Raw genomic sequence first — 26777 nt, 5'->3', positions numbered from 1 at the left:
TTCGTGACAGAGCGAACCGATATGTCGCTCATTGGTACGGTGCGATAGTTTTAATAGCAGTGAATGTTAAGTATGCAGCCGCAGCCAACCTCACGTTTATTGCGCAGTGTGCTGATTGCTGTTAGGTTTAGCGCGCAGTTCAAATTCTTGTAGACAACCTAATATTTGTTCTATTTAAAATTCAGCGCTATGTTAAGCTCAAATGTAAATGCTAATTCCTGTATGTAATTTATTATTGTTGGCGCGCAGTTCAAATTTAAATGAAAATTCAAATTCTTGTAGCTAAAATGATAATTGTTTTATTTATGAAATAAATTATTATTATTTACATTGGAAATAATGCACGAAATACAATTAATATTGCATATTGGTTTTTTTTTACACACACTCAAAACAAACACGCTAAAAATTAAAATTTACTATATGTATATCGAAAAAATTGTTAATTATGGGGTGCAGCAAAGAGTTATGTACTTTTTGTTTTGTTAAATATTTTGTTGCAACTGTTGCCCTTAATGGCACGCGTACTACAAACTTATTTGTTTAAATAATTGCATGGAATTATTGTTTTGTTGTGGGGAGAAAAACTGTTGTCTAGCATAATAAAATATATAACTAAATTGCAACTATGAACAAGTCGATTTGGCTTAAGTTTATATAGCTCAAGCTAAACCAAGTTGCACATAATTTTCTGTGAGAAATTATATGGGGGTTAGAGCAAAGGAAACTGTATGTTTTTTGTTTTAGATGGTGCTTTGTATAAATTCAATTTGATTTTGTGGTTTTAAAAACTAAAAGACGTCTGTTGTTTTTTTTTTACATAAACTAATTTAAAAAAAACTTTAGCTAAAAAACTTTGCAGACGAGACGCTTCGTTGGGTGAGGCGCTATAAAATCAACTCTAAATACATATAGTATATATATATATATATATATATATGATATAGCTAAGGTAGGCGCTTCTATTGACTTGCAAAAGCTTATAATGAACGTTTATAATGGTTTTGTTGGATTCGCTATAAACATAAAACTAAAGCGCTGGCCCACACATACAATAATAATAATAATAATAGTTAAAAAAAAATAAACACACACACATTCGCTTATAAACAATTAATTGTGTTTGCTGCCCGAACTTTTGCTTTAGCTATTGCTCCACGCTAATGGTTATAATCATGGTTGGTCAATAGTGTCCGCCGCCACCGCTGTGCCTGTGATGTTCACGTCGTCCAGCCGACTGATCACGATAGTCGCCATTGCGTGAGCTGCTCTTGTGATGATGGTGATGATGTCGCTTCTTCTCGCCCTTCAAACAAACATCCGAAACAACCATTTCCGAATTGTCGCGCATGCCATAATTATCGCGACCGCATCTAAAAGAATGTAAAGCTATAAGCTATGGGCGTGGTACATAGTTAGAAAAGGCGACGCACCTGTCTAGATTTTCACGTGAGCGTTGCATGTTGTCGCGCAGATTGTCACGGGAGCGCGTCATGCTGGGCGGATCCAGTGTTTCCTTACGGCGCAGCGCATTATGCGAACTATTCTTGGAGGCGGACTCATGCAGATTCTCCCAGGCTTGACGATAGTATCTAAAGCATATAGAATAAACGTAGATTAGCTAACTGTAGTGTAGTTGCAAACCCTTAAATTTAGTTGAGACACAAACCTGTTGAGGCCATTGCGTGATCCGCTGGTGGAGCTATCAAAGCTTGCCACAGTGTTGCAGTCGGGCGAGGCGCGATGACGATAATGTTGCGTGGTGCGGTTTCTGCTTGAGTAAAGCAAGAAAGAGATAGAGCAAATTAATTATATGTTGTATAACAAAATGTTTAAATAAAAGTGGGCGCTAATGTAGAACAAACTAGAACGAGGGCGTGGTTAGTTACAAGAATGCGAGCGAGCGAGTGTTAGCGACACAACAAACAACAAAACTACACAAATGAAATGACAGAAAGAAAGAGAGAGAGAGAGAGTGAAAGAAAGAGAGCGATAGTAAATTAAAGAGAGCAACAGCAGCAGGCACAAAGACAAAGAAAGAGAGAATAGCGTGTGCGTTGAGTGTTGTTGATGTGTGGAGTGATTGATTTGTTTGATTGACTGATTGATGAAATGGAAGAAATAAACAGCAAAGAGGCAGCCCCCACAGCGCATTCAACGTGTATTCCAGAGTTTTTTGTTGTTGTTGTTTGTGTTCGAGTATTTAATTGTTGTAGTGTTGTTGTTGTTGTTGTTGTTGATATGTTACAAAATGGCGGCTTACATTTGTGTGTGTGCGTCTATGGCCGATATAATTATCGCTATAATTATTGATTGTTTGCTGTTTGATTGTGTGTGTTTTATTAGGTAGTTTGGTTGGTCGTAGCTCTCATCTTTGGCACACGGTTCCATTCTTATAATTCGCAGGTAGTTAACGGTTTTGGTTTCACTTTCATTTCATTTCAATTTGTTTCGTTTCCATTTTGGTTTCGCTCTTTGGCTTGACGCTTTGCATTTAATGCTTGCGTGCTCTCTCAGTTCTAAAACTGCGCTCTCTTCTATATACTTCTACATGTGCGTGTTACTAAAGAGACCCGCGCGTGTTCTATACCCACGCCCATAGGTGCTCAGCTCACGACGTGCCAGCTTCTGATCATCAAAGGGCAATGCTAGCACGCTATACCAGAGCGATGGCGCTGGTTCGCAGCGTGTGCTAGAGCTAATGCTGCCATAGCCATCACCAAAGAGACGCAAGTGGTAGCCACCAGTCAAACCACCACCGCCACGACTACCGCTGCCCTTGCCGCTGCCACGTGTCAGTTGCGCCGTGGACGCATAGCTGGTGGCACTTGTGGCGGTTGCTGTGGCATAGCTGGGCAGACGTGCCGGCGGCAGCGGTGGTGCGACTCCTCTGGGTGGCAAATGGTGCTGCTGCTCCTGCTGCTTCTTGTGGCGTCGCTGCTGCTGCCTTTGGTGTTGTTGTTGTTGTTGCTGCTGGTGATGTTGATGATGATGATGGTAATTGGTAAAATGTTTAGCAAGGTGCCGCCGTTTGCTGTTCGGGGTGCTGACGAATGATTTGCCGAAGTGAAGAGAGAGAGAAACGAAAACGAAAAAAGAGAGTTGTACAACAAGAAAAGAGAAAGCGTTTGTTGTTCGTTGTGTGTGTCTGTGTGTGTGTGTGTGTGCGACTGAGAAAATCTCTTTTACTTCTCTTATATACAGCTATTTGTATGAAGTGTATGGCAAGATGAACGAAAGAGAGAGAGAGAGAGAGAGAGAGACCAAGCGGCTGCATCAACATGGGAGATAGTAAATGAGTGTAAGGTCCGGGGGTATAGCATTTTATAGAGATTTTCAGAAAGTATAATAAAAGTAAACTTAATAAGAGTAAAAAAAACAACACTGAAAAGCGGGGAGTAACAATTACGGATAGGTTTAGAGTGGTTTAGATAACAAGTGTCGTTTTAAGGAATGAAACCGTATTTCGAATTATCGATATTATCGATAGGCAGTAATTGTGCATATTAGAATTTGAATTAAAAAAACTAGCTAGTGTACAAAATTATAAATTTAAACTACAATTAAATCGTTCACACTAATTTCATAACTGTTCGTACGGTTTCATTCCCAGTTTTCCAAACGCAGTTTATATATGGCTCAAGTCGATAACAATTACGATAACACAGTCGCACTTACCTTCTGACCAGAATAACAATCGTTGTAATAACCGCAGCCAAAAATACGAAGCCACCAAAAGCACCCAACGCCACAATGGCGCCCAGATTGAGTTTGGCTTCCTTGGTCTCCTTGCGATCGGGATTATCGACAGCGAAGGGCACATTAACATTGGGCGATTGATTTTGACGTATATTAACACTATCGGCAATCTCATTATCCTGCGGATGCGAGTTGAGTATAATCTGTTGTGTATTGCGTGTGGTCGTCTCCAGCGTGTGGGATGTGGGACGTGTGCGTGGTGGCGTTGGTGCATAAGTTGATACTGGCGCCGGTGGTGCATACTGCGTGGTGCTGGAGCTGCTGCTTGTAGCGGGCGTGCTGCTGGGCTTCTTGGGTATGAGCACGGGACGCACAGTGCGACGTGGCGGGAACTCTTCGCGTACTGTGCCAGGCACGGGCACATTGATGTTATCCTCCTCGGAGTCGCTTTCGCCATTGATCTCCACCTGTGGCGTGCTGGGCGTGTGTGGATAATTGCCCACTGTGCTGGGTGTGGCGCTGCTGGTGGCTGGACGATAGGCGGGCGGTGCGCGACTTGTGCTGAGCGGCAGTTTGGGTCTGTAAGGTGGTGGTGGTTGTGTCGCTGGCGTTGAGGGCGTGGCCACAGGTGCTGGTGGTGTAGCCAAGGTAGACGGTTCCAACTTAATGCAGCGTGGCAGCGCGCTGCTCCATTGTCCGGTGGCCAGGCAGCTAAGCATGCGTGGTCCTTCCATGCGATAGCCAGGCGGACAGCTAATCTCTGCCTTGGAGCCATAGTAGGTGCCATTGGGTGCGCTGATAATGGTGTTGTAGTAGTTGCCAGGCAAAGTGTCGCATTCCACAACTAAAATTATTGAATTAGTAGATACAATTATAAATATAAACATTATTATTGTTTATAAGCAACAGTAACTTACTCTCACAACGTGGCGGCGGTCCGTTCCAGCGCTCATCAAAGTCGCAAGTCAACAGCGCACGTCCAATCATCTCGTAGCCTTCCTCGCAGGCATACTTGACCAGGCTGAGGTAACCCACTGTGCCATTAAGCAGTCCATAAGAGCCATGGGCAATGCTAGCAGGCAAGCCACATTCAATATCTGTAATAAATAGTTTAATTAACAAAAGTACTTGCAAAGTTAGAAGTAAACACAGCAAGGAATTATTTTACAGCCACTGTTAATGTTAAGCTACGGTGCTATCGGCATTTAGCGATAGTTGTGCCTATCGATCGTGCTGAAAAGCACGAGCTTAACAGCTGCAGGATCTTAGCTTAAACGTTTACATTTACATTACATTTAACATCGATATATCGATTACACTTACATTTACAAACAGGCGGGAATTCGTTGTAAAATCCGGTTTCCAAGCACGTGCGCGTGGCAGGACCCACAAGCAAGTGATTCGTATCGCAGCTATATTTAATCTGGGCGCCCACCTCGTAACCATTGAGCGCAATCATTGTCGAATTAGGTGGCTGCTCAGGACGGCCGCAGGTCTTGGGCTGATGCTGACAAATGAAATTGAGCAGCGTATTGCAATTGGTATCGCTCCACAGCCAGCCCTTGGAGCCGTCAAAGCGTGCGCAATCCTCATCGCCACCAGGATGATTCCAAAACGATACAGTCAACTCCTCGCCATTCACCCACTTCCAGCTGCTGCGATCGCTGCCATCACGCACGGCGCCCATCCAGTATTGTGAGCTAACATCGCTGCGATGGCGACGCCACAGCTCCCAGCTAATGAAGCCCTGCAGCGCCGGATTGCTCTCGCTGATCAGTGTGCCGCCGCGTGAGCGACAGAAACTGAGCGCATCCAAGAAATTCAATGGCTGGCGATTATAGAAAATATAACATTTGCCATTGTATGAAGCCAATGCGCCTGGTGGCTGATCACGGAATGTGGGACAGCGCTCAATGGGCAGCGCCTGATCGGTGTAGACAAATGCCTCGCATATGGACAATGGATTCGGTGTATTATTCTCCAAATGTACGCTGACAAAGGCACCTGGCATCGGTGGATTGCAGGGCAAAAACAATGGTTGTCCCGCCTCCAGCAAACCAGTGAAACGATTACATATGGGATTCGTGCCCAGATCCGGACGATTGTTGCCCACACGCACCACAATTGTAGCCGGCTTATTGCCTGCGAATAAGAAAGAAGAGAAAAACAAGCGGTTGATGATGGGAATAAGCAACAAGTGTGTGAGATTGGAGAGTAAGTGGTAAGTAGACTAAGAGAATACTCTATAAAATAAATTGCTTTGTACTAAGCGTAATAAATAAAAATAAAAATAAAAATGTATTGATATTACAAAAACATGTTACAAATTCATCTAAAATTTCAGCAAGCAAGAAATAATAATATTAAAAAAATTTATATATAATGAATTAAATTAGCGAACAAACAAATGTAATAATGCATTTAAATTATTATGTATAATTTTTTGTTAGTTAGCCAAAAGCAAATATTTAACTTTATTTGCTATTTATGATTGAAAATAATTGTAAATTAGCCCTTGGCAGCTTTTAAAAAAAGTCTAGAATATTTAGAATATTTTATTTATATGCTCATCCAAGTTATTTGAATGGGAATTATATCTATATTTATTTTGGCTTTAGTCATATATTTTTTTTTAATTGACAGTCAGCACTTGTGATAGCTTTAGGGTATACAACTTGTTGGCATTGCCTTGTGCGAGTTGCAGTTGCAATTGTTGTTGTTGCTGCTGTCATCATGGGTCAGCCAAGTTCAGTTGGCAGTGAAAGTAATCATAAATTTTGTTGCCCATGCCAGTGCGCCCAAAATACAACAACAACAAAAAAAAAACTTCGCACGAAAATCGCATAACATTTGCTAAAGTTAAAGCCACACAGTTGTTGTCGATGTTGTTGTTGTTGTTGCTGCTGCTGCTGCTGCCAAGTGAAAGCATTAGGGAAAATCACATTGGCCTCCATAGATTGAGACTGAGACTAACTCTTGCTCTTTCGCTCTTTCAGTTTTGTTTACTCGTCCGACAGTTGTTTGCCTTTGCCGTCGTACTTTGGGCTACCCTTTGCCTGCTGGCCAAAAAAACAAAAAATCTTTGGCCTGCTCTAGAGCAGAGCTTGGGAGCTTGTCAGGTGAGTTTTCAATTTCGTGCAGCATTTGGCATTTTGCCCACGCTTTGTGGCGCCTCAGCTTAAGTCTCTCTCTCCTATATCTCGACCCATTGTCATTGATTACGGTGCTCAAGGTGTAATGAACTGTACTGAGAGATCCCATGCACTAAGTACTAAGCCGTAGTTTAAGGCTAATATTGGGTTGTTGCTTAATTATTTTAAATGCGCTTTGCTTTTGGGTTAACTAAAAAAAAAGCTACTCAGTTTATAAAGTTTTATGTAAAAACAAGTTGCAAGCTGAATTTTCTATGAGGCTATAAATCATAAAATCAAAAATTAATACGAAGACTGCTATAAATATTTTACTATTATGTGGAATTTCTAGAAATTTTATAAGCTCTAAAACTTCAAATTCAAAAATTATAGAAATTGTTTGCTGCACTTTTGAAGTAATTACAAGTAATTATATAAAGTTTTTTATAGCTTTATGTAGTAACATAAAAAATTTTATACAAATTACACGCTGCAGCTTTAAAGCAATTACAAGTAATTATACAAAGTTCTTATAGTTTTATGCAGTAATTATTTAGTACAGCAATATGCAATATTATTTGAAATTATTTAACACTTACCACAACATGATTTGCCAAAATCCAAGCGCACCAGCTGCACCATATAGGGCTCCAATAGATTGACATACCACCAGGGCGAGCGTTCCGGCTTGGTCAGCGAGCAGGTCTCCGGCGTAAAGAACGCTGAGGTGGAACCATCAATGGCCTTTTGTGGTGCACCGGCGCCATCTGTAGAAATTTGCATAGGCGCCTTGCCAGCGGCCACATTAAGAACTGAAGGGAGAGAGAGAACGAAGCGTAACAAAAGTTAAGTCTTTAGTATTTAAAATTTGCAAATGGGAATGAGAATGGGGGTGCTTAAATTTATATTTTGTCGCATTGTTGCGCATTTTCCCACATTGAAGTCATTGAAGGTCTGCAATACAAAATGGCCAGGGCTAAAACGCTCAGTGTATTGTGTGGCCCTGACATGCTTCTTGGCTAGTACAAGAAGACCAAAAAAAAAAAAAAAGAAAAATGAAAATGAAATAAAGGTTCTGAGTGGCGTCGAAAATTGTCAAATTGTTGTTGTTGTTGTTGTTGCTGGTTTAACCTTCGTTGGGGCAATTTGTGGTAGAGAATTTGGTAATCAGTGATTGTTGTCTTGATTGTGTTTCGGCCAAAGTAAATTGCAAAAGTGAAATTTGTGTGTGTTCGTTGTTTTTCATTTTTTTGTTGAATTTTTTTTTGGGTTTGTTTTGCTCATAACTTTTTCTTTCATTACTTGAGCTGGGCTTAATTACATTGCTACGCATTTGTGTGTCGGCATTGAGATTCATTAATCAGATGCATCTGTCGGATAAAAAGGCAGTCAGGCAGGCAGTCAACTTGCCATGACGCTCTCTCACAGATCGCATCGCGCACATTGCTGACTTTCTACAACAACAACAAGCAGCAGCAGCAGCAGCAGCAGCAGCAATTCAAGTTGGCGGCAGCAACAATCAGCTTAGAGCTCATGGTAAGGTGTCAGTTACAGCTTCTTGCCCTCGAATTTCTACTTCGCACTTTCGTTCTGGGCTAACTGCTGTGTGACAAATGCTTTTAATTGCCACTAATTCAATTTCAATTATTTACAATTCTTCTCAATTGCTCTCCATGCTGCTCGCCACGCTTATTATTGTTTTTCCAAAAAAAAAAACCAATCAAAAATAAAAAAGAGAAATACATGTGCGCTCGCTACGTTGAAATTGAATCAATGGACTTTTGCCGCTGCCTGCCGCTGGCTATAGGTTAACAGTTAGTTCACAGCCAACAACCAAACAGCCATAATTTGTCTGCTCTGTTGTTGTTGTTGTTGTTGTTGTCTGCAATCAGCGTCAGGCCAAAAGCAGTTAAAATAACAAATTAAATAAAAAAGAAAATAAATCAGCACAACAAAAAGCCGTTAAGGTTTTTTTTTTTTTGAAAGAACTTGACAAAAGCTGTAGCTAATTTAAATGCATAAATAATTAAACAATTAAGTAACATTTATTTGTAGCAATGTAGTAACTACAAATAAGTTTATATATTTTTAATAAAAAAATAAAATGCTTGATATTGTATAAGGGAAAATTCACTAAAATTATCAAATATAAAAATTATAATAAAAAAAAATTTGTTCAAAATATAAAAAAAAAATTGGAAATATTTTTGGTGCATTAGATTTTTTCAAAATTAGCTCAAATAAATTGAAAGCAGCATTTTATTCAATTGCCTCATATTTTGTTTTTTGCGTTAGCCAAAACTACAAAAATAAATTTGCTGCCAGCAATGAATTAATAAATTTAAATGTACGTTATAAAAACTATTTGTTAATTAAAAGTATTTAGTAATTGAAATTGAAAATTCATTGAGCTAATTTTGTATATAAAAGCCACACAACTGATCTAACATTTTGCTTAGCCGCTGCTCTGGGGGGGCCTTTTTTTTTTATTGCAGCTGGCTGGCCAAGTCAGTTAACAAATTTTTTTGTGTAGTTTCGTGCCAGCAGCTGCTTTACATTCAATTTCATTTCAATTTGCGTGCAAACGGCTGCTGTCAATCAAATTGAAAATTTCGTTTTAGTTTTGTTGCTGTTTGTGGCGCGCAAACAAAACGGAAGTTGTTGTCGACAAGGCAAACACAGAAGCGAAAGAGAGCAAAAGAGAGGGAGAGAGAGAGAGAGAGAGAGAGAGAGAGAGAGACAGGGTGAGGGCAAGTGGGAAGCGTTAAAAGAGGCCAATGAACGAAGTTAAGCTACTAAAAAAAAAAAAACGCAAATGTGGGTCAATATATTTTGTAAAATTCTCAGCTTGACTGCTATTGATTGTTAATATGTTCGAGTGTTTTTGTATGTGTGACAGCAGCTTTCAACACACACACACACACACACGTAGATAGTTTAGCCCAATTTGTGTGCCGTGTGTTAATCATGTTTCGACTTGGCAACGCGGCACGACAACTTTGCATTTGAAATTTGGAATTCCATTCTTACGTGCGTGATGGTGAAAGTTTTTTTTTTTAATTTTTTTTTTTTTTTTGGTATCATTGGCAATTTTTGTTTGGGTGCTAATTTGTCTGCGTAGTTTGTGTCTTAAGTCATTTGTTTTGACTGCGTACTTACCACAGAATGGAATACCCTCGGGCACCCACTGCGCCTTATCGCAGACACGCCTCGCCGGCCCGAGCAGCTCAAAGCCACGCTCACAGCTATAGGAGGCGACAGTGCCTTGGGTTAGATTTGCGCTAGAGAAGACCACGCTGCTGTGCGCTGGTGAGCCGGGAAAGCTGCAGGCTCCATCAACAGCAGCTGCAAAAACAAATAGAAAAGAAGAATTAGAAGTTGAGTCGTTTGATTAATAAGCTTTTACTTAATTAATTATTTATATATGCAGCTCTAAGTTCTGTTGCTTTGATTGCTTTATTGCTAGCCTAAGGCGCTAGCATGTTAAACTTTGATTAATTAATTTATTTAGATGCTTCAATTTTATTTATAACTTAAGCAAGCAGCTGTGGCTTGCAGCTTAAGCTTATCCTGCAAACATTTGTTGATAAACTTTATAAATTATTTATTTATGCAGCCCTAAGTTCTGTTGCTTTGATTGCTTTATTGATAGCTAGAATGGCTAAAAATTTTGTTTATTACTTAAAGCATCTTTGGCTTGCTTCAGCTTATCCTGACCACATTTGTTGGCCAACACGCTGCTGAGCAGCTTTTGGGCTTGCAAACGTCGCTAACTGGCATCGACTGCAGCAATTAAGCAAGTTCCGTTCCACTTAGCCATAAAGCTGTGAGTTCAGTTCTTTTATTGTTGTTGTTGTTGTTGTTGGCCACGTTGCTTGGCGTTAACGTCAAACGCCTCAAAAATGCCAACAATTCAACATTGCAAAATGTTCTCAGCTCGCGACTTGTTGTTGTTGTTGTTGTTGTTGTTGTTGTCAATGCAAAGCGTGAGAAAAACAATCGCAGGCAACAACAAAGCTATATATATACATATATGCATATATATCGCATCAGCATCTGTGTGTCCAGCATCAGTTTAGCTCGGCATTCTTCGCTTTACGTCATTTTCAACTCGCCGCCGCGACTTGTGCAACAATTTTCGCTGCTGCTGCTGCTGATGCTGCTGCAATTTGTTTTGCCTTTGCTGCATACGCTCCAAATTGCAATTTATATTTTTAAAGTTTAGTTAGTTTTTGTTTAATAAGCTTGAAAGCAGCTAAATGGGCTAAGGCTGCTTTGAATTAAAAATTTACAAATTATGTTGTTTTAAATTGAATTTTGCATCAAGCGCAGCTTTAATGAGCTTTTTCAATATAGCTTTATAGCTTAATGCATTAAATTAAATATATATGGGAATATTTGAATGTTTTATATTTTGAATTAAGCAAGTTTTAAGCTCTTTAAAATGCATATTTAGTTTTATAAACTATATGCTATAATTCGATATAAAAACAACAATAAAAACTTAAACTTTATACAAATTAATGCTCAAGTTAGTAGCAGCTTAAGTGTGTTTAAGCTAAAGTCAATTAAAGCTCAAGCTACTGCAATCTTTTAAGCTCTTTGTATGTCATAAAATCTATGCATAAATATTATAATAAAAATCAAAGTACTCAAATCTGCTTTAAGCTCTTTAAAGGCATAAATTCTTATATAAGCTACTAAATATATTTATATACTTTAGTCTTTAATAAAACAACTAACAAAAGTTACTTATACTTTAGATTAAATTAAGGCTAGATCTCAAATCTGTTTGATTTATGAGCTTTAAGCTCTGTAAAAGCATATTCTTATATAAAACATATTTTTATGGATTCTTTAATAAAACAATTCTCAAAAATAACTTGTATATAATATTAAGTCAAAGCTTGAATCGTTTAAAGTTTACGTCCAAGCTTTAAGCACATTTAAAGCATTTGCTATTTTATGAACATTTGTTTTAATTAAAGCTTAAAGTAATTAATACATTAAATTTCAATTTGAACAAAGCTATTTATATAGCAAGCAATATATTAAATATATATGCACATAAATTAAATTGAACTCAAGCACGCTCAGTAATTGTTTGAAGTTTGAACATTAATTAGTTTTTGCTATTTTGTTTTTTTATGTGGTAGAATCAAATAAAGTTAATTATAGCATAATTGCTGCAACGAGCAATGCACAACTGACAATTGATGCAGTTGCCAATTGCAGTTTTTTTTTTTTTTTTTTTAGCATAATTTAACATTCGTGGCGTTCAGTTTTTTTTTTCCCAGGCGCATTTGCATGTCATGAACATCATTGAATTGGCTTGACCGCACAGTAGCAATAGATATATATATATATATAATATATATGTTGCGCTGAATTGCGGCTGACTGTTGCTTGTTGCTTGTTGCACATACCAAAGTGCAACATTAACATTCCCCCTAGAGTGTTGTGCTGTTCTGCTAGCTAAAAAGCAATTGTTGTTGTTGCTGTTGTTGTTGTTGTTGTTGCTGCACAGCGGCAGCTCATTAGACAACTTTGGCTTGCTGCATGTTGCTGTTGCCATAAATGCGCGAGCAACAACAGCAACAGCAACTTTCCAAGCCACAGACACAGCTGCAACATGTTGTAGCCGCCGCCGCGTGGACCGTGTGGCAAGTGCCTTGCTGCTTTGGCAATTTCATCATAACGGTGCAGCAAGTTGTTGCCGCGCCGTCACAAATGAAATTAGTTCAGCTAAATTTAAAAAAAAAAAAAAAATTAAGAAATCAAGTTCATGCTAAATAATTTCTCCCACGCTGTGCGCTCAAACTGAAACTCCAAAAGTTCCAAAAAAAAATAAAGTAAAGCTTGTGCAGGCGGCCAAGCAGAAAATATCAGTTGCAAGGCATAGGGCAATGTTGCATGTTGTTGTTGCTGTTGCTGTTGCTGTTGCTCTTGTTTACTTCCACTTTGGCAGCAGCGTCTACGTTTTGTTTGCTTTGCTTTCATTTGCTTTCTACATGCGCCAAAGCCAAGTGAAAGTGATAGCACACACACTTGCAACACACACACATACACACACAATGTCACTGACAGCAGCGGCAACAACATGTGGCATGCATTTGCTACAAAAATAATAATAATGCCAACAGTTATGATTTTTGCTTGGACATTGTTGTTGCTGCTCTTATTGTTATAACAAATTGCCCATCAACGCCTTGGCCATTGTTGTTGCAGCGTTAGAAAGAGACAGCAATAGTTGCAGTTGCGTTGATAGCCAAAATAAATGCGAGCAACAAAAGCGAAAGCTTTTTTTTTTGAGCGAGTTCAGCAAGGCCAAAGCCAAAACAATAAGTTTTAAGCACCCCCCCTTTTGCCAGTGGCGTCGTAGCTGTGTTTACAACAATTGTTGCATTGTTGTTGCTTTTTTACTTTTGATAAATGCAGCTGAAATGTTAATTGTCTGTGAATTAATGTATGTCAATTAGCTAAGCGGCTGCGGAACTAGTTCAATGAACCAGCGCGCAGCATTCAAAATATATAAAATTTTAATAAATCGACTTGAACTCACTTAGGTTTAGATCAAGTTAAACTCTTTAAATTGCATTTGAACTCTAATAATACAAAGCTACAGTAAACATTCTATATAAGCAACTTATATGCAGTCAGTATATTTTTGAAATTTAAATAAATATAAATTAAATAATATGTCAAGTCAAACTAATTAAACTTGCATTTCATTTGGCTACAAAGCTTAGAACTAAACAAAGCATTAAAATCTACAGTAAGCATTCTATATAAGCAACTTATATGCAACTAAATTTTGCAATAAATAAAATAAAAAATATTTGTAATAATAAATAATAAGCTCGCAGGCCTTATTTTAGTTTTTAATGCAATTAATTAGCTGCCTTCAATCTTCAATTTTTTTTTGTTCTTCTTTTGCACCTTTTGATACAAAAAAGTTTCTTATACAAAAGTTTCACTGTTGCTTGCACAGCACAAGTTGTTCATATAGCGTGTTTACTGTACTATCAACTTGCTCACTATTTAATCCTTCACTTGACTGACAAAGAAAATTCCAATTACTTGGCAACTGCTTTGTGGGCTTAACACCTGTGGCTTTGGCTTTGGCTTTGTGCCACGCCCAACGCCCCATTTTGTTTGTTTCTTCACTGCAACTTTGTTGCTGCTCTAATTACAATTTATTTGCACTTTCTACTTCGAAACGAAAACAATTCGCGATTCGCACGACGACAACAATTTGCGTATGACGCCTTAATTACATTTTAAATGCACTGCAACATGTGCAGCAACAACAACAACAACAACAATAAGAAAAAAAAACAATAACAATTGCTATGACAACAGCAACTTCTGGCTAATTGCGCTGCTTGACTTGAGCTTAAGTCGAAAGTTGGGCGCATAACAAACAAGCCGCAATTTTCTTTTAGCCGTTGACCTTTTTCACTTTGTGAAAAAAATAGCTTTATTTAAATATAGACTGCGTATAAACAATTAAAAAATATATAAAAATTTTTTTTGCAGTTTTAGTATTAAACAAAATTAAATTTAATGCTAACAATATCAGACGCATAAATGAATTTTAAAAGGTTTTCTAACTAAAATTAAACTTTTTATATATTTTATATTTTGAAAATTTTTAAGCGACATAAAAAAATGTAGAAATATATTTTAAAGCAAATAATTATGCTTTGTAACAAAAATTAATTTTTGTAATTTATGTACAAAAAAATGCATTGAGATTCAATTAAATATTTATAAATATTTAAAAAAAATGCCAAGCTTAATATAATTTTAAAGCAATTATTTTAAAATCAATTAAATTGTATTATATATAAGCAATATGTGTGCAAATTGCATAAAGATGATTTTAAAAATTTTAGTAATATTTTTAAAAATTTTGTTGCTAATAAAGAAATCAAATTGATGAGCTTGACAGCTGACAGCGCTTTGAAGCGCATAATGCTAATTGGACAGCGTGGAGTGCCACTAAAGGCAGTCAGTGTAAGATAGAGATAGCAATAGAGTTAGATAGAGAGCGCAGAAGTTGAAGCTGTGTGGTAGTTGAAGTTTGAACTTGCTGCGATTGCAGGTCGCGTCATGCGCTGATTGCTCAACGCCCACGCTCTGGCGACTGCCGCAAGTTGCCGCTTCAATTACGAAATTGAAAAGTGCAAGTGCGATGGCAACTAAAGAGAGAGAGAGAGAGAGAGAGAGAGAGAGAGAGAGCGAGAGATGAGCAGTCATTTGTCTTGGGCCTAATGATGACCCAATTGTTTGCACTGATAGCAGCGAGTGAAAAGCGCAGCGCGTACGCTGGACAAGCCAAAAAAAGGGCCTCCATACATTTCCCTTTTTGATGCTTTGCTTTTTTACAGTATTTCGTTGCTTTTTGTTTATTTTTTTTATAGCTTGGTATGATTCATAGACAAAGTTTGGTTGCTCAAAAGAAAATCTTTCTATGTTTTTGCGCTCGCACGCTCATCTGCGCTCTTTTTGACACTCACACACACATACAGAGACACACACACATACGCACACTTGTCATATCTAAAAACGGCTTAAACCGTTAGCCTATCATGTTTATAATGTTGTTGTTGTTGTTGTTGTTGCTTTTGTTGCTCTGTATGCCGTTTGAGGCTGATTGGTTTTGGATTTACATAAATTGGCGCTTGCTTCACTTGGCCGGTTTTTGAGAATTTCATTTGTGGCTGCCACCAACTGCGACCCAGTTTTTCATTCTTGTTGTTGTTGCTTGTTGCTTGTTGCAGTTGCTCGTTGCAGTTGTTGTCTGCTACGAAAAATTAGCGTCAGCTTGTTAAAGCATTTCGCAAGTGCTTCTAAGTTGTTTCTATTTCTTCTGCTTTTTGCGCTACGTTTCGTTTTTGTTTTGTTCTCGCGTTTTATGTGCAATAGATGCGCATAAAAAAAAACAAAAACAACTGCAAAAAAACTAGCCTAAGTATTAAAAAAATAAAGTTTTATATATGGAACTTTGTATGCGCTGCTTTAGCCTAAGCGCCTTATGTTTAATAACTAAATAAACTATTTATTTAGTGTACGTGCACTTTGAATTAAATTTTATATGCTTTAAATTATTTTTATATTTTTATTGCAACATGCATTAATATTTATTTAATATTTTAATTTTTAAATTTGTTTTTATATTTTGATATGCATTATTTTTTTATATGTACATTATTTTTTCTACATTTTTATTTTTATATATTTGTAGTTGCATTTATTTAATTTGGTTTGCCGTTTCGCTTTGCTTTTATTCCTATTTTTAAAATGTCTAATTTTTTTTTTTGTTTAGCATTTTCTTTCATATCTATTTTCTTTATTAATATTAAATATTTTATTGCATTAATTGCATCGCATTTATTTGATTTTGAGTTTTTTTTTGTTTAGCATTTTCTTTCATATCTATTTAATTTTTTAATATTGAATTGATTTTGAGTTTTGCATTAAATAATTGAATTTGCTTATTTTGTATTAATATATATTTTTTTAAATGTTATGCGCACCAATTTAGTTTTCTAAATTTGTATTAAAAATGATTTAATACGTATTCGTATATTTTTTTTTAATTTTATGCGCAGCAATTTAGTTTTTTTTTAATTTGAATTAAAAATGATTTAATACATATAAATATGTTTATTTTAAATATTATGCGCAGCAATTTTTATTTTTTAATATATATGTGCTACATTTTTAAATATTTTGCCTAAATATATATTTTTAGCATTGAATTTTATATATTGGCTGGCATTTTTATATTACAGTTAGCTAGTTAAAAAAGTTCTAAGCTCTGCTATGCGCAAAATTTTGTTTATACACTAACTGGCAAAAAGATTGAGAGCGCAGTTTATTTTCGTTTGGCATTGTTAATAAACAATTGCAGACAGCTGCTGGCTTAGTTTGTTGCCTAAGTCTTTTGATTTGCGCTTCCGCTCAAAGTCTGAAGCCAGCAGCTGCTGCTGCTGCTGCTGTTGCTGTTGTGCTCTTTTAACAGCATTAATTACCTAACAAAATTGCTCATCATTGCGAATTAAATGAGACATTAACAAAAACAGACAACAACATAAAAAAGGCAACTATATAGAATTCTATGTGTGTGTGTGTGTGTGTGTAAAAGCTGTTAAGCGTATTAAATAAACATGCGTAGAAGTTAATGTTGTCTTGACTTGCGTAGACTTGGAGTTGACTTGGACTTTATATAACGGTAAGCAGCAACAATAATAAAGCAGCAGCAAAAAGCGCGCAGACAATAATAAATTTTTCAAGCTTAAACAGTTACATAAAACGTTGACAAGCGGCCGCATAGAACCAGCAACAGCAACAGCAACAGCAACAATGCCTGCAGACAATGACAGCATCAGCAAGAGCAACAGCAACATCTTTCACCTGCAGCCAAGCTGCGCCACAAATGCTGACAAGCTCGCTCTCTCTCTCTCGCTGTCTAGAATGTGCTGGAGACATATTTTATAACAGGTTCGATACGATTTTGCGGCACTTTTGCCGCAAAGGAAACGCTTGATTGCCGCTACGACCAAAGCAAGGCCAAGCAACGGCAACAGCAACAGCAACAGCAGCAACAGCAACAGCAACAGTTGACCGCATTCCGCGCCAAGCCAACAAATCAATGTGCAAGCGTAGAAAGAAAGGTGTTGGCAGCAGCAGCAACAATAACAACAACAACAGCAACAGCAGCAACCAGAACAGTTGCTGTCGTCCTTCTCTGCTGCCTGTTGCTGTGGACACAAACTGGGTCAAGACGAGCCCAAAAGCAGTCAAGCTGCGGTCGTCTGTATGCGAAACACCTGCAACACGCACGACAGCAATAGCAGCAGCAGCAGCCACAGCAGCAGCAATTCACAGCCACTGCGCATGCTCAACTCGCTTTACGGCTCGTGCGCGCATCTGTATGTGTGTGTGTGTGTGTGTGTGCGTTCTGCTTGCAGTTGCTAATTTTCGTTGCATTGTTGTTGCTGGCAGCAATTTTATGTCAGTTGTTGCTGTTGTTGCTTTTGCTTTGCATTTATTTTTGGTTTGTGCCTAATTTGTTGCACACGCTGCTGCCAACTTTGTTGTTGTTAATTTTTTTTTTTCAATGCTATGTGAAGATTTTCATTTGCTGTTGCTGCTTGGCCTGGCATCTTTTTAATTTTTGCTGTTCTTGTTGTTGTTGTTGCTCATTTGTTTATTTTTATGGCATTTTTGTGGCTTGTGGCGAGCTCGTAACTGGACAATTGTTGTTCTTGCTTTTTTTTTTTTCTTCTCGCTGCTTTTTGTTGAGAACAAAAGTTCGTTTGTAAATTATGAAAACAATTTGCATAAAAGCTAACAAAATATTTAAATAGCTAAATGTGGCACACTCAGCAAAAGGCTGAGTAATCATTAACAACAATAGCAAAGTTTTTAAAACTAGAGCAAATTTTAATATATAAATTTTAAGCTTAAATTAAACAAAAACAGTTTATTAGCTTACACTTTTTTATGCTTTTCTATTATAAATTGCTAAATTATTTGCAACTTTGTCACACTGAAAGTTGCTAAAAATCGCTTAAAACAAAACGTAGGTGGCTAGAGAAATTTTTTATTTGGAATATTAGGCATACAATTGTAGCTAAAATTGTTTTTAATTTGCATAACTTTTACTTCAATTTAAATTTTTATTTTAGACGCTCGAAGCATAACAAAGCAAACTGTTGGCTATGCGCTGTAAATTTATTTAAAACTTATTTTCAAGTATTTGTAAGCTCAAACATTAGTAGTTTTAATTATTTTAACTAGAACTCCTTAGAAATTAGTAATCAGTTTGAATTTAGTTTAAATTTAGTTTCCCAAACCAAATTTGTAAAATGCGCATAACTTAGAGAAATTTTTTATTGCTTGCTTAGTTAGTTACGGTTACTTAAAGTTTGTATTGTTTATAAAAAATTAAGCTGATTTTGTGGCTTGTTTTATAATTTTGGTTTGCTTTTAAAGTAAAAAGAATATAATTTTTATTATTTAATTGTAGCTTTCATAAATTAGTTTTCGCTTATTTTTAAAAATTCTTAATATATTTGCAAACGTTTTTAAAATATTCTGGCATTTTTTAATATATTTTCTCATTTGTGTCTTGTCTGCCAAACTAATTAAATATATATAAATTTTTTTATTTTATTACTTAAATGTGTTCAAAAAATTCTCAAAATATTTGCTGCTTGTGTAAAATATTATGAAATATTTACTGTCATTTATTTTAATTAATTTTTTACATTTTTTTTAACTACATTTTTTATGGAATATTTTTTTTACCATTTTATATATTTTTTTTATTTACTTATATTGCATTATCTTTTCTATTTACTACAAAAAATTCTCAAAATATTATGAAATATTTACTGTCATTTATTTTGAATTAATTCTTTTTTTAAACTTATTTTCCAACTTCATTTTGAATAGAATATAATTGCTTATATTTTTTATATAATTTAGTAACATTATTTTTGCTTTTATTACAAGCAATTCTCGAAAATATTTGTTGCTGGAAATTTTCCACGGAACTTGAAGCCCTAAAAGTCTAAGAAATAAATTCGGACGCGCCTAATAAAAACTTTTGAAGCGACTGTAATCATTATAAATCAAATGTTATTGTTGGTCATTGTTATAATTGTGACGAAGGGCCCTTTCTCCCGACTGCGCGTATATGTATATGTTTGATTAAAGTTTTTGTCAACGCGCGTCTCTTGCGCTCATTTGCATAAAAGCCCAACAGCCAACAACAACAACAACAACAATTAGAAGCAGTTTAGCCGCATTTCGTGGGTTGAAAACAAAAAATTTCACTTTGTTATAAGCCCGAGTTGTTGCTGTTGCTGTTGCTGTTGCTGTTGCTGTTGTTGGTGTGCTTGGTATACCGCTAAGTCTGCTAGCATCATTATGAAATCTTATGAAAGTCTAAAGTCGAGGCAAATCTTTGAACTTGTTATGCAGCTGTGCAACAGCAAGAGGCAGCAAACTGTTGCAAGTTGCGCTAGGCTAGAGCGTTAGCGTTATTGATTGGCCAAAGTGGCGGCGCATGTGGAAAGCGCAACGTCATTAACAACAGCTACATGCTGATGATGATGATGATGATGATGATGCTGCTGCTGCTGCTGCTGCTGATGATAATGATGATGATATTCATATTCATATGCAGCTTGCTGATCACTTCCGATTGCCGATTGTTTGGGGATAAGCCCAGGCCAACAAACACGTTCAATGAACGTGCAACCTGCAACTGTTGCTGCTGCTGCTGCTGCTGCTGCTGCAACGTTGCGGAACCAGCAAGTGCCTGCCTCAGTCCCATGTATGCAATTAGCAGCCGCCCATTCAACACACACACACACACACACATGTGTGTGTTTGTTGCATCTGCTTGTGCCTGCTTGAGTTCGCTTTGGCTTTGGCTTTTTCTTGGGCAGCTAAGGCGTTCAGGCGCCATAATCTATGGCAATTGTTATTGCTATTGTTATTACAATTGCGCTTGGGCATTTATGATCCACACAAATGGGTTCTTCATGCCAGCAGCCAGCCCCAGCCCCAGCCACAGACGCAGCTATGGCAATTTTCATTTTAAGACATAGCGCACAGTGGTGCCAAAACAAAAGTTGCAGCGTTCAAATATGCATTGAAATATAAAAATAAATAGAAATCGCTATGCATATAGTTAAAGCTAAAGCTATAGCTATAGTTTTAAAGCGTGAAATATATGCAAATAATAATATATGAATATTTCAAGTAAAACTATAAAAAATTGCAGTTTCAATTTGAATTAAAATATTCGTTGCGCTTCAAATATTGCATGAAAAATAAAATAAGCTATGTAAAAATAATATTTTAATATAAATAAATATTAGTATTTTGTATGCATATCTTGTTTGCTTACTAACTTAAATTATTAAATTCATTAAAACGTACCAAGCTTCAAGAAAACTGGATTTCTTATCAACATTTTTATTATTTATCTATTATTTTTGTATTATTACATAATTTTGCATATTTCATGTTATATTATTAATATTTGTATATATTTTTTTAAATTTTTATTATTAATTTTCAAACAACAGCGATTTGCGTATGTTCATTATTTTTTTATAATTTTTATTTTTAAATATTTGTTATTAATTAATATCTATATTTTTTTATATTTATTTATATTTGTTTATATTATTTTACAAATTTTTACAATATTTTTTTATATTTTTTACATTATTTAATATTTATTTAAATATTAAAGCATTAAGTTGAATATTAAAATGTTTTTATTCTTTACTAACTTCCTTAAGCTTTGCTATTTACTTAATTTTTTAGTATTTTATTATTTAATATTTATATGCTGTTTATTTAATTATTTTATTAACCAAACTAATGGCAACGCTTTGCTTAAAATTTTCTTTGCCTTGCACATAATTAAGCAAAGAAAAAATTGTTATATTTATTTATTTGTTTGCTACTTCAATTTTCTCATTTGTTGAGCGTTTTGTCTGCATTAATTACAAGCAATTGCAACATATATATATTTATATATATTTGTAGGCCAGTGACGAAATGCAACACACACACACACACACAGAGAAAAACACGCAGCAGCGTTTAAAGTTATTAACAAAAGGCAATTATTTATAACAATTTCGAGTTCGATGCAAGTGTTTAGCTTGTGGCATTGATAGCGAGCGGCAAGTGCTAAAACGTGTTGTGATTCACAATTTGCCAGCCAGCTGCCATTTCGACATACACACAGACATTAATTACAATTAATTAAATTACAACAGCAACTACAACAAATAAAAACGCGCATAAATTCTGTCGCACACAACTTTTTCTTTAACATAATTAATGCTGCTTCAATTGTTGTTGCTGTTGTTGTTGCCCATTTAAATGCGCTGGCTGCTAATAGCAAACAATTTCATTTATTTATTAAACATTAGTTTCACTTTCAACGCATTTCACTGCGACACACACACACACAGAGACATACGCACATAGAAACGAATGACTTAGGCAACAAACCCGCGAAAGTTGCACACACAACAAATCAAAACACATTTTCTTTAAATATAATGCATGTCTTTGTGTTTGTTTGTTTGTGTGCGTGTATTTATTTAAACAAAATTACAGCTGGCTGACATTTGTATGCCAATTACGTGTAGATTTTTTAATGAGCTGCGCCCACAAAAAGCAAAAAAAAAACTTTTTATTTTTGTGTGTGTGTGTGCAATAATAAATATAAATATTAATATAAATGAGGCATGCCAAACACACCCGCTGCATAAGCCAAACTTGTCAATTGCATTGAATCATCTTTGAATTGAATTGAAGCTTTGTAGCAATTTGAAAATATTTCGGTGACTGTTTTGTAAATGTATTAAAGAGTTTAGCTCTAAACTGCGTAAGCTAAAGAATGTTTTGCTATACTTTTAAAAAAATATAAATGATTTCTTTAATAATACATTTTTTTTATTAAGCAACTGTTTCTTTAAAGCTATAGAAATAGCAGTTGCTTGTTTGATTTATATAATATTTAATTATTTTATTCAAAAAACTGTTGATTTTACAGAAAAAATTGCTTTCAAGATTTAAATATAAATTATTAGCTTTATTAGTTACGATATTCAAATAAAATCTTAGATATTCAAATGAATCAATTTGTTGCTTTCATTGCTTTGCAATTTATTAAGCAGATTTTTCAAATGTGCTATAAAATTTCTTGGGCTAGTTTTTACAACATTTAAATGATTTATTTTATTTAAGCAACTAAATTGAAACTGTTTATTTTAAAGCTGTAAAAAATAATTAAATATAATTTATCAGCTTTATTAGTTGAGCTATTCATATAAAATCTTTGGCGTAATGCTTTAGTTTTCAATGCAATTGATTGTTAAAATTTAACTAATGCAAGACAATTAGTTGTAGAAATTTAGCAATCAAATAAATTGCTGCTTTTGTTAGTTTTATGTAAAGTTTTCATATAGCAAGAATTATTTTATTATACATAACTCTAGCTAATTTTTTTAAGCGCATTTATTTGTATTAAATTTGATTTCGTTGCAGCTTAAGCAATTTTTCAACAATTTCAAAATAATTTAAAAGCTTTTTCAATATAAAACATTTTGTTTGCTAATGTTTTCATATTGAATGCAGCTTTCAACACGCTAATTGAACTAAGCTTATTGATTTAAGTTGTATATAACTAAACAAATATTAATTATATACTTTAAGTACTTGAAGTCTTAGACTTCTGTTGAGCTTAGCTTAGTGCCTCTCTCTCTCTCTCTTGCTTTTCACTTGAAGCTACAACAATTTTGAAAGCAACTTGAAAATAAATGACTGTAAAGTCAGTTGGCTGGCAAGGCCAAAACTGTTTCAAAACTCATTTTCATACTCCCCCATGCACTGGCTAAAGTACTTCACACACTACGTGCCAAGGTGTGCGCCACTTGTGGCAGATTGACAAAAACAAAAAACAAAAAAAAAAAAAAAAATTAATTAAGTCGAAATTGCGTAAATTTGTGTGTAGGGGACGATTGCGCAAAGAAACTTTTGACAGGCAGTGTGACTGCAATGCACAAAAAAGCAAAAAAAAAACAGCAACAAGCTTTAATTGATAAATTGTTAAAAGCGAGTGCGTTAGTGGCAACGCCTGTTGCATGCCACAAGCCAGTTGCAACTTCCTTGTGTGTTATGTAAGGGCGCAGCAGCTACCGCAGCAGCCACAAGCAACAACGAGAAATAATAATAAAAATAATATTTGCACGCATGCGCGCACAGTGCCACGCCCCAACGGTGGGGCGTTTGCAGCAGCCCAGCAACAATTTTTGCTTAGCTTTGGTTATGCTTGATTTTGCTTCTTTTGCTTTTTTCGCAGCGTCGCAATTAAGCGCAAAAGCTTCCGCAAATGCAAGCGAGCTATGACTGATGATGATGATGATGATGATGCGGTCGATATATAGATATAGCCATATATATGTTGGAGCTGGCAGCAATTTAATTAAACAAAAGCGTAGCTTGAGCTCTTTGCTTTGCCGCTTTTACTTTTCTTTGTCAACAATTGTTAACAACAATTGTAAGTTAGACAAAAACTTTCCCTATATATATATTTTTTTTTTTTTTTGAGTTTTAGTTTTGTTGCTTTTGTTATTTAAATTAATTCTATGCGCATAACGGTGCGTTGCAAGCTCAATTAAGTGGCAGCCACTAATGCAGTTGCCGCCTAACAGTAAAAGTGTCTCGCTTTTGTTCTCAAGTTCAAGGCATTGTCTGCTGCATGCCACGTGCAACAAGCTCAACTAGTGCTGCCACGTGCAGCAAGTTCGTTGCCTAAGTCTTTTGTGACACATTTAATTTTGACGCTGCTAAGCCCAAGCAAACATCCGTTTTGACCACGCCCACTGCAGCTACAGTCAACACTCGCTTTGGCTTTTTGGCACTTTGTAGCGGTTCTCTTGCCATTGTTGCAACTTCGTGCTTCGTGCTTCGTGCCCCGCCCATAACTGTTTCCCCATTTTGTCACACGCAGCAATTAACGTGCACAAAACGCTGCTGCTTGCTGACCGATATAATAATCATGTTGACCACTCGCGCCGGCACTTGGACTCGAGTCAACCAACTCGCCTCAACTTGCTTTGGCTGCTTTTTGTTATTGTTATTGTTGTTGTTGCTGTTGCTGTTGCTTTTATAAGCGTGGGAAACATGTGCACAAATCGCATTGCGTCGCCTCTCGCATTTCAAAGAGAACCGGAAATCATAAGCAAAGTGTATGCAAAAAAATTTGTTAAGGTGCGCCCCCAAAAACAACAACGAAACACGAAAAAAAATAAATGCTATAGTGGGGAAATTGTTTTTAGTTTACTATTTAGCTAAAAACGAATTTTCAATGCGCTGCAGCAGCTACAAAAAAATAATTTAATTTAATTAAGTGCTATTTTTTAATATTAAATTTGCGTATTTATTTTTTAATTGCATAAAATTATTATTATTATTATTGAGCTGCTTTTATTCAATTTAATTATATTTATTTAATCAATTTAAAAATTTGTTTTTATTTTAATTTTTTTTTATTATTAAGCAGCACTTAAGCTTAATTTTTTATTAAATTTATTTAGTTTATATTTTTAAAACTTTTATTTTGTTTATAAGTTGAATTATTTCAATTATTATTATGAAGCAAAATTTGTATATATATGTATTTTATACATGTAAAATTTTAAATATGTTTATAAGTTTAATTTCTTTTATATTTTTAAAGCTTTAAATTTGTTTATATTGAATTTATTTTATTTTTACGCGTTTACTTTTTAATATTTAATTTTTTCTTTTCAATATATATTGAAAATATTGTATAAAATATTTGTAGCATTGCAGTAGCATTGTATTTAATTTTATATTATTTTGTTGCCTTTGCTTTTGTTAATAATTAAAGCCTATGCTTTTATTTATTGATTTGAAATTACTACAGCAGCAATCTTTTAAAAATTTTCTTTACAGCTAAAGCTGCTGCAAAAACTTTCAATGCGGTAAGTTTTGAAAACAATTTCATTTCCTTTGTATAAAAAATTGCATTCAAATTGAGTTTTGTATAAACCAAAACCAACTGCAGTTATAAGTCTAAGCCTAAGTCTAACTGCTAAACAAAGCGCATAAAGCTAAAGTTAGACAGTTCAAAATACTTCCAAGCCACAAACGAGAGAAAATTTTTCGTTGTTTGCCAGCCAGCAAAGTTGTTGTTGTTGTTTCATCTTTATTTCTTATATTGTTAGTGTTGCTGTTGCTGTTACTGTTGTTGTTGTTTTCGTGTTTCGTCTCTTTGGCTTGACACACTCACCTATATTCTGCGCCTGCGTTTGCGCTTGCGCCAGCAGCAGCATCAGCAGCAGCGCGACTAACGTCGTCGTCGTCGTCGTCGTCGTTGTCGTCAACGGCGACTGCGTGCGCTGCATTTTGTCGCCTGCAGTTCTCCGAATGTTGCACAAAAAAACTTTGAGAAATTTGCGGCGTGAATTTAACGCCTAAGTAATGTTTTTTTTATATTGATTTTAAGCAAATTGCTGCGCACACAATTTGTTAGCAAAGTTTGTATTTATAACTAAAAATAGAAAAGGTTTTGAGTTGAGAAAAGCGCAACAGGTGCAACAAAAACTTGAGCAGTGTTTTGAGTTTTAATTGAAAAAAAATATGCAAAAAAAAAGCCACAAGCGAAGTTTTTAAAAGCGCGTAACGTATAAAACTATAGTTAATATTTAGAGTTTGTTTAAAAAAACACACACACGTTTTAAAACATCGAGCAGGCGCTAGAGGTCGCTTTGCGCTAAGAACTCCGTTCGCTTTGCATGCGGCACACAAACTAAACTCAAAGTCGCTGCTCAAGTTGCGCTTAAGCCGAAGCAGAGAGCACACACACACACACACACACACACACACACACGCGCGCGCACAGATCTTCAAGTTCGGTTTCTTTCACTTTTCACGTATATGCGCTCGCTCTCTCTTCGCTCTTCGCTCTTCGCTCTTTCGCTTACTCTCTGTGTTGTTTTATCAAAAAAAAAATAAATTTATTTTAGTTTTAAGCTCAACCGTCGTCTTGTGCAGCTCGAAAGCAACTGAAAGTTAAAATCGTCGCGTTGTGCGTCTTGTAAGCTGTAAAGCGTCGCAAGCAGCGCCAGCGACGTTGACTGCGACGTCGACAGCAGCTGCAAATGCGTGTTGGCTCTGCCGCAGCCGCTGCCGCTGCCCAATGCCACTTGCTGCGCTTTTGGCAAGTGCCAAAGCTTTTTTTTGGCTTAGAGCTTAGGGCTTTCCATCTATGCATGTGTGTGTGTGTGTGTGTGAGCTGCGCGCATGCTTATGCCTAATTTTGGCTTTAAATAGATTTTGCTGCTTGAATTTTAATGCTGCCAAAAATCT

The 26777-nt window shown here is 35.9% G+C and overlaps 1 protein-coding gene across 2 annotated transcripts; it reads right to left on the bottom strand.

The window, feature by feature from the left end:
- Positions 1–1084: 1084 nt before the first annotated feature.
- Positions 1085–25860, bottom strand: LOC108605616. 2 transcript variants are annotated; one of them, XM_033294457.1, is made up of 10 exons: positions 25699–25860; positions 9990–10175; positions 7430–7642; positions 5023–5841; positions 4617–4796; positions 3679–4543; positions 2552–3046; positions 1670–1771; positions 1434–1592; positions 1085–1373 (listed from the first exon to the last, which is right to left on the bottom strand). In XM_033294457.1, exons 1-10 carry the CDS (start codon positions 25811–25813, stop codon positions 1184–1186), a joined length of 3324 nt encoding a protein of 1107 aa, XP_033150348.1. In that variant the 5' UTR covers positions 25814–25860; the 3' UTR covers positions 1085–1183. The 2 variants fall into 2 exon arrangements, with proteins under 2 accessions (XP_033150348.1, XP_033150347.1); XM_033294456.1 differs by lacking the exon at positions 2552–3046 and having other exon boundaries at positions 1670–1774; positions 25699–25856.
- Positions 25861–26777: the final 917 nt, after the last annotated feature.

Source organism: Drosophila busckii, chromosome X, assembly GCF_011750605.1.
Source record: "Drosophila busckii strain San Diego stock center, stock number 13000-0081.31 chromosome X, ASM1175060v1, whole genome shotgun sequence".
Taxonomy (NCBI): domain Eukaryota; kingdom Metazoa; phylum Arthropoda; class Insecta; order Diptera; family Drosophilidae; genus Drosophila; species Drosophila busckii.
The sequence above is the reverse complement of the archived record's forward strand: the minus strand, read 5'-3'. Positions and strand labels throughout refer to the sequence as shown.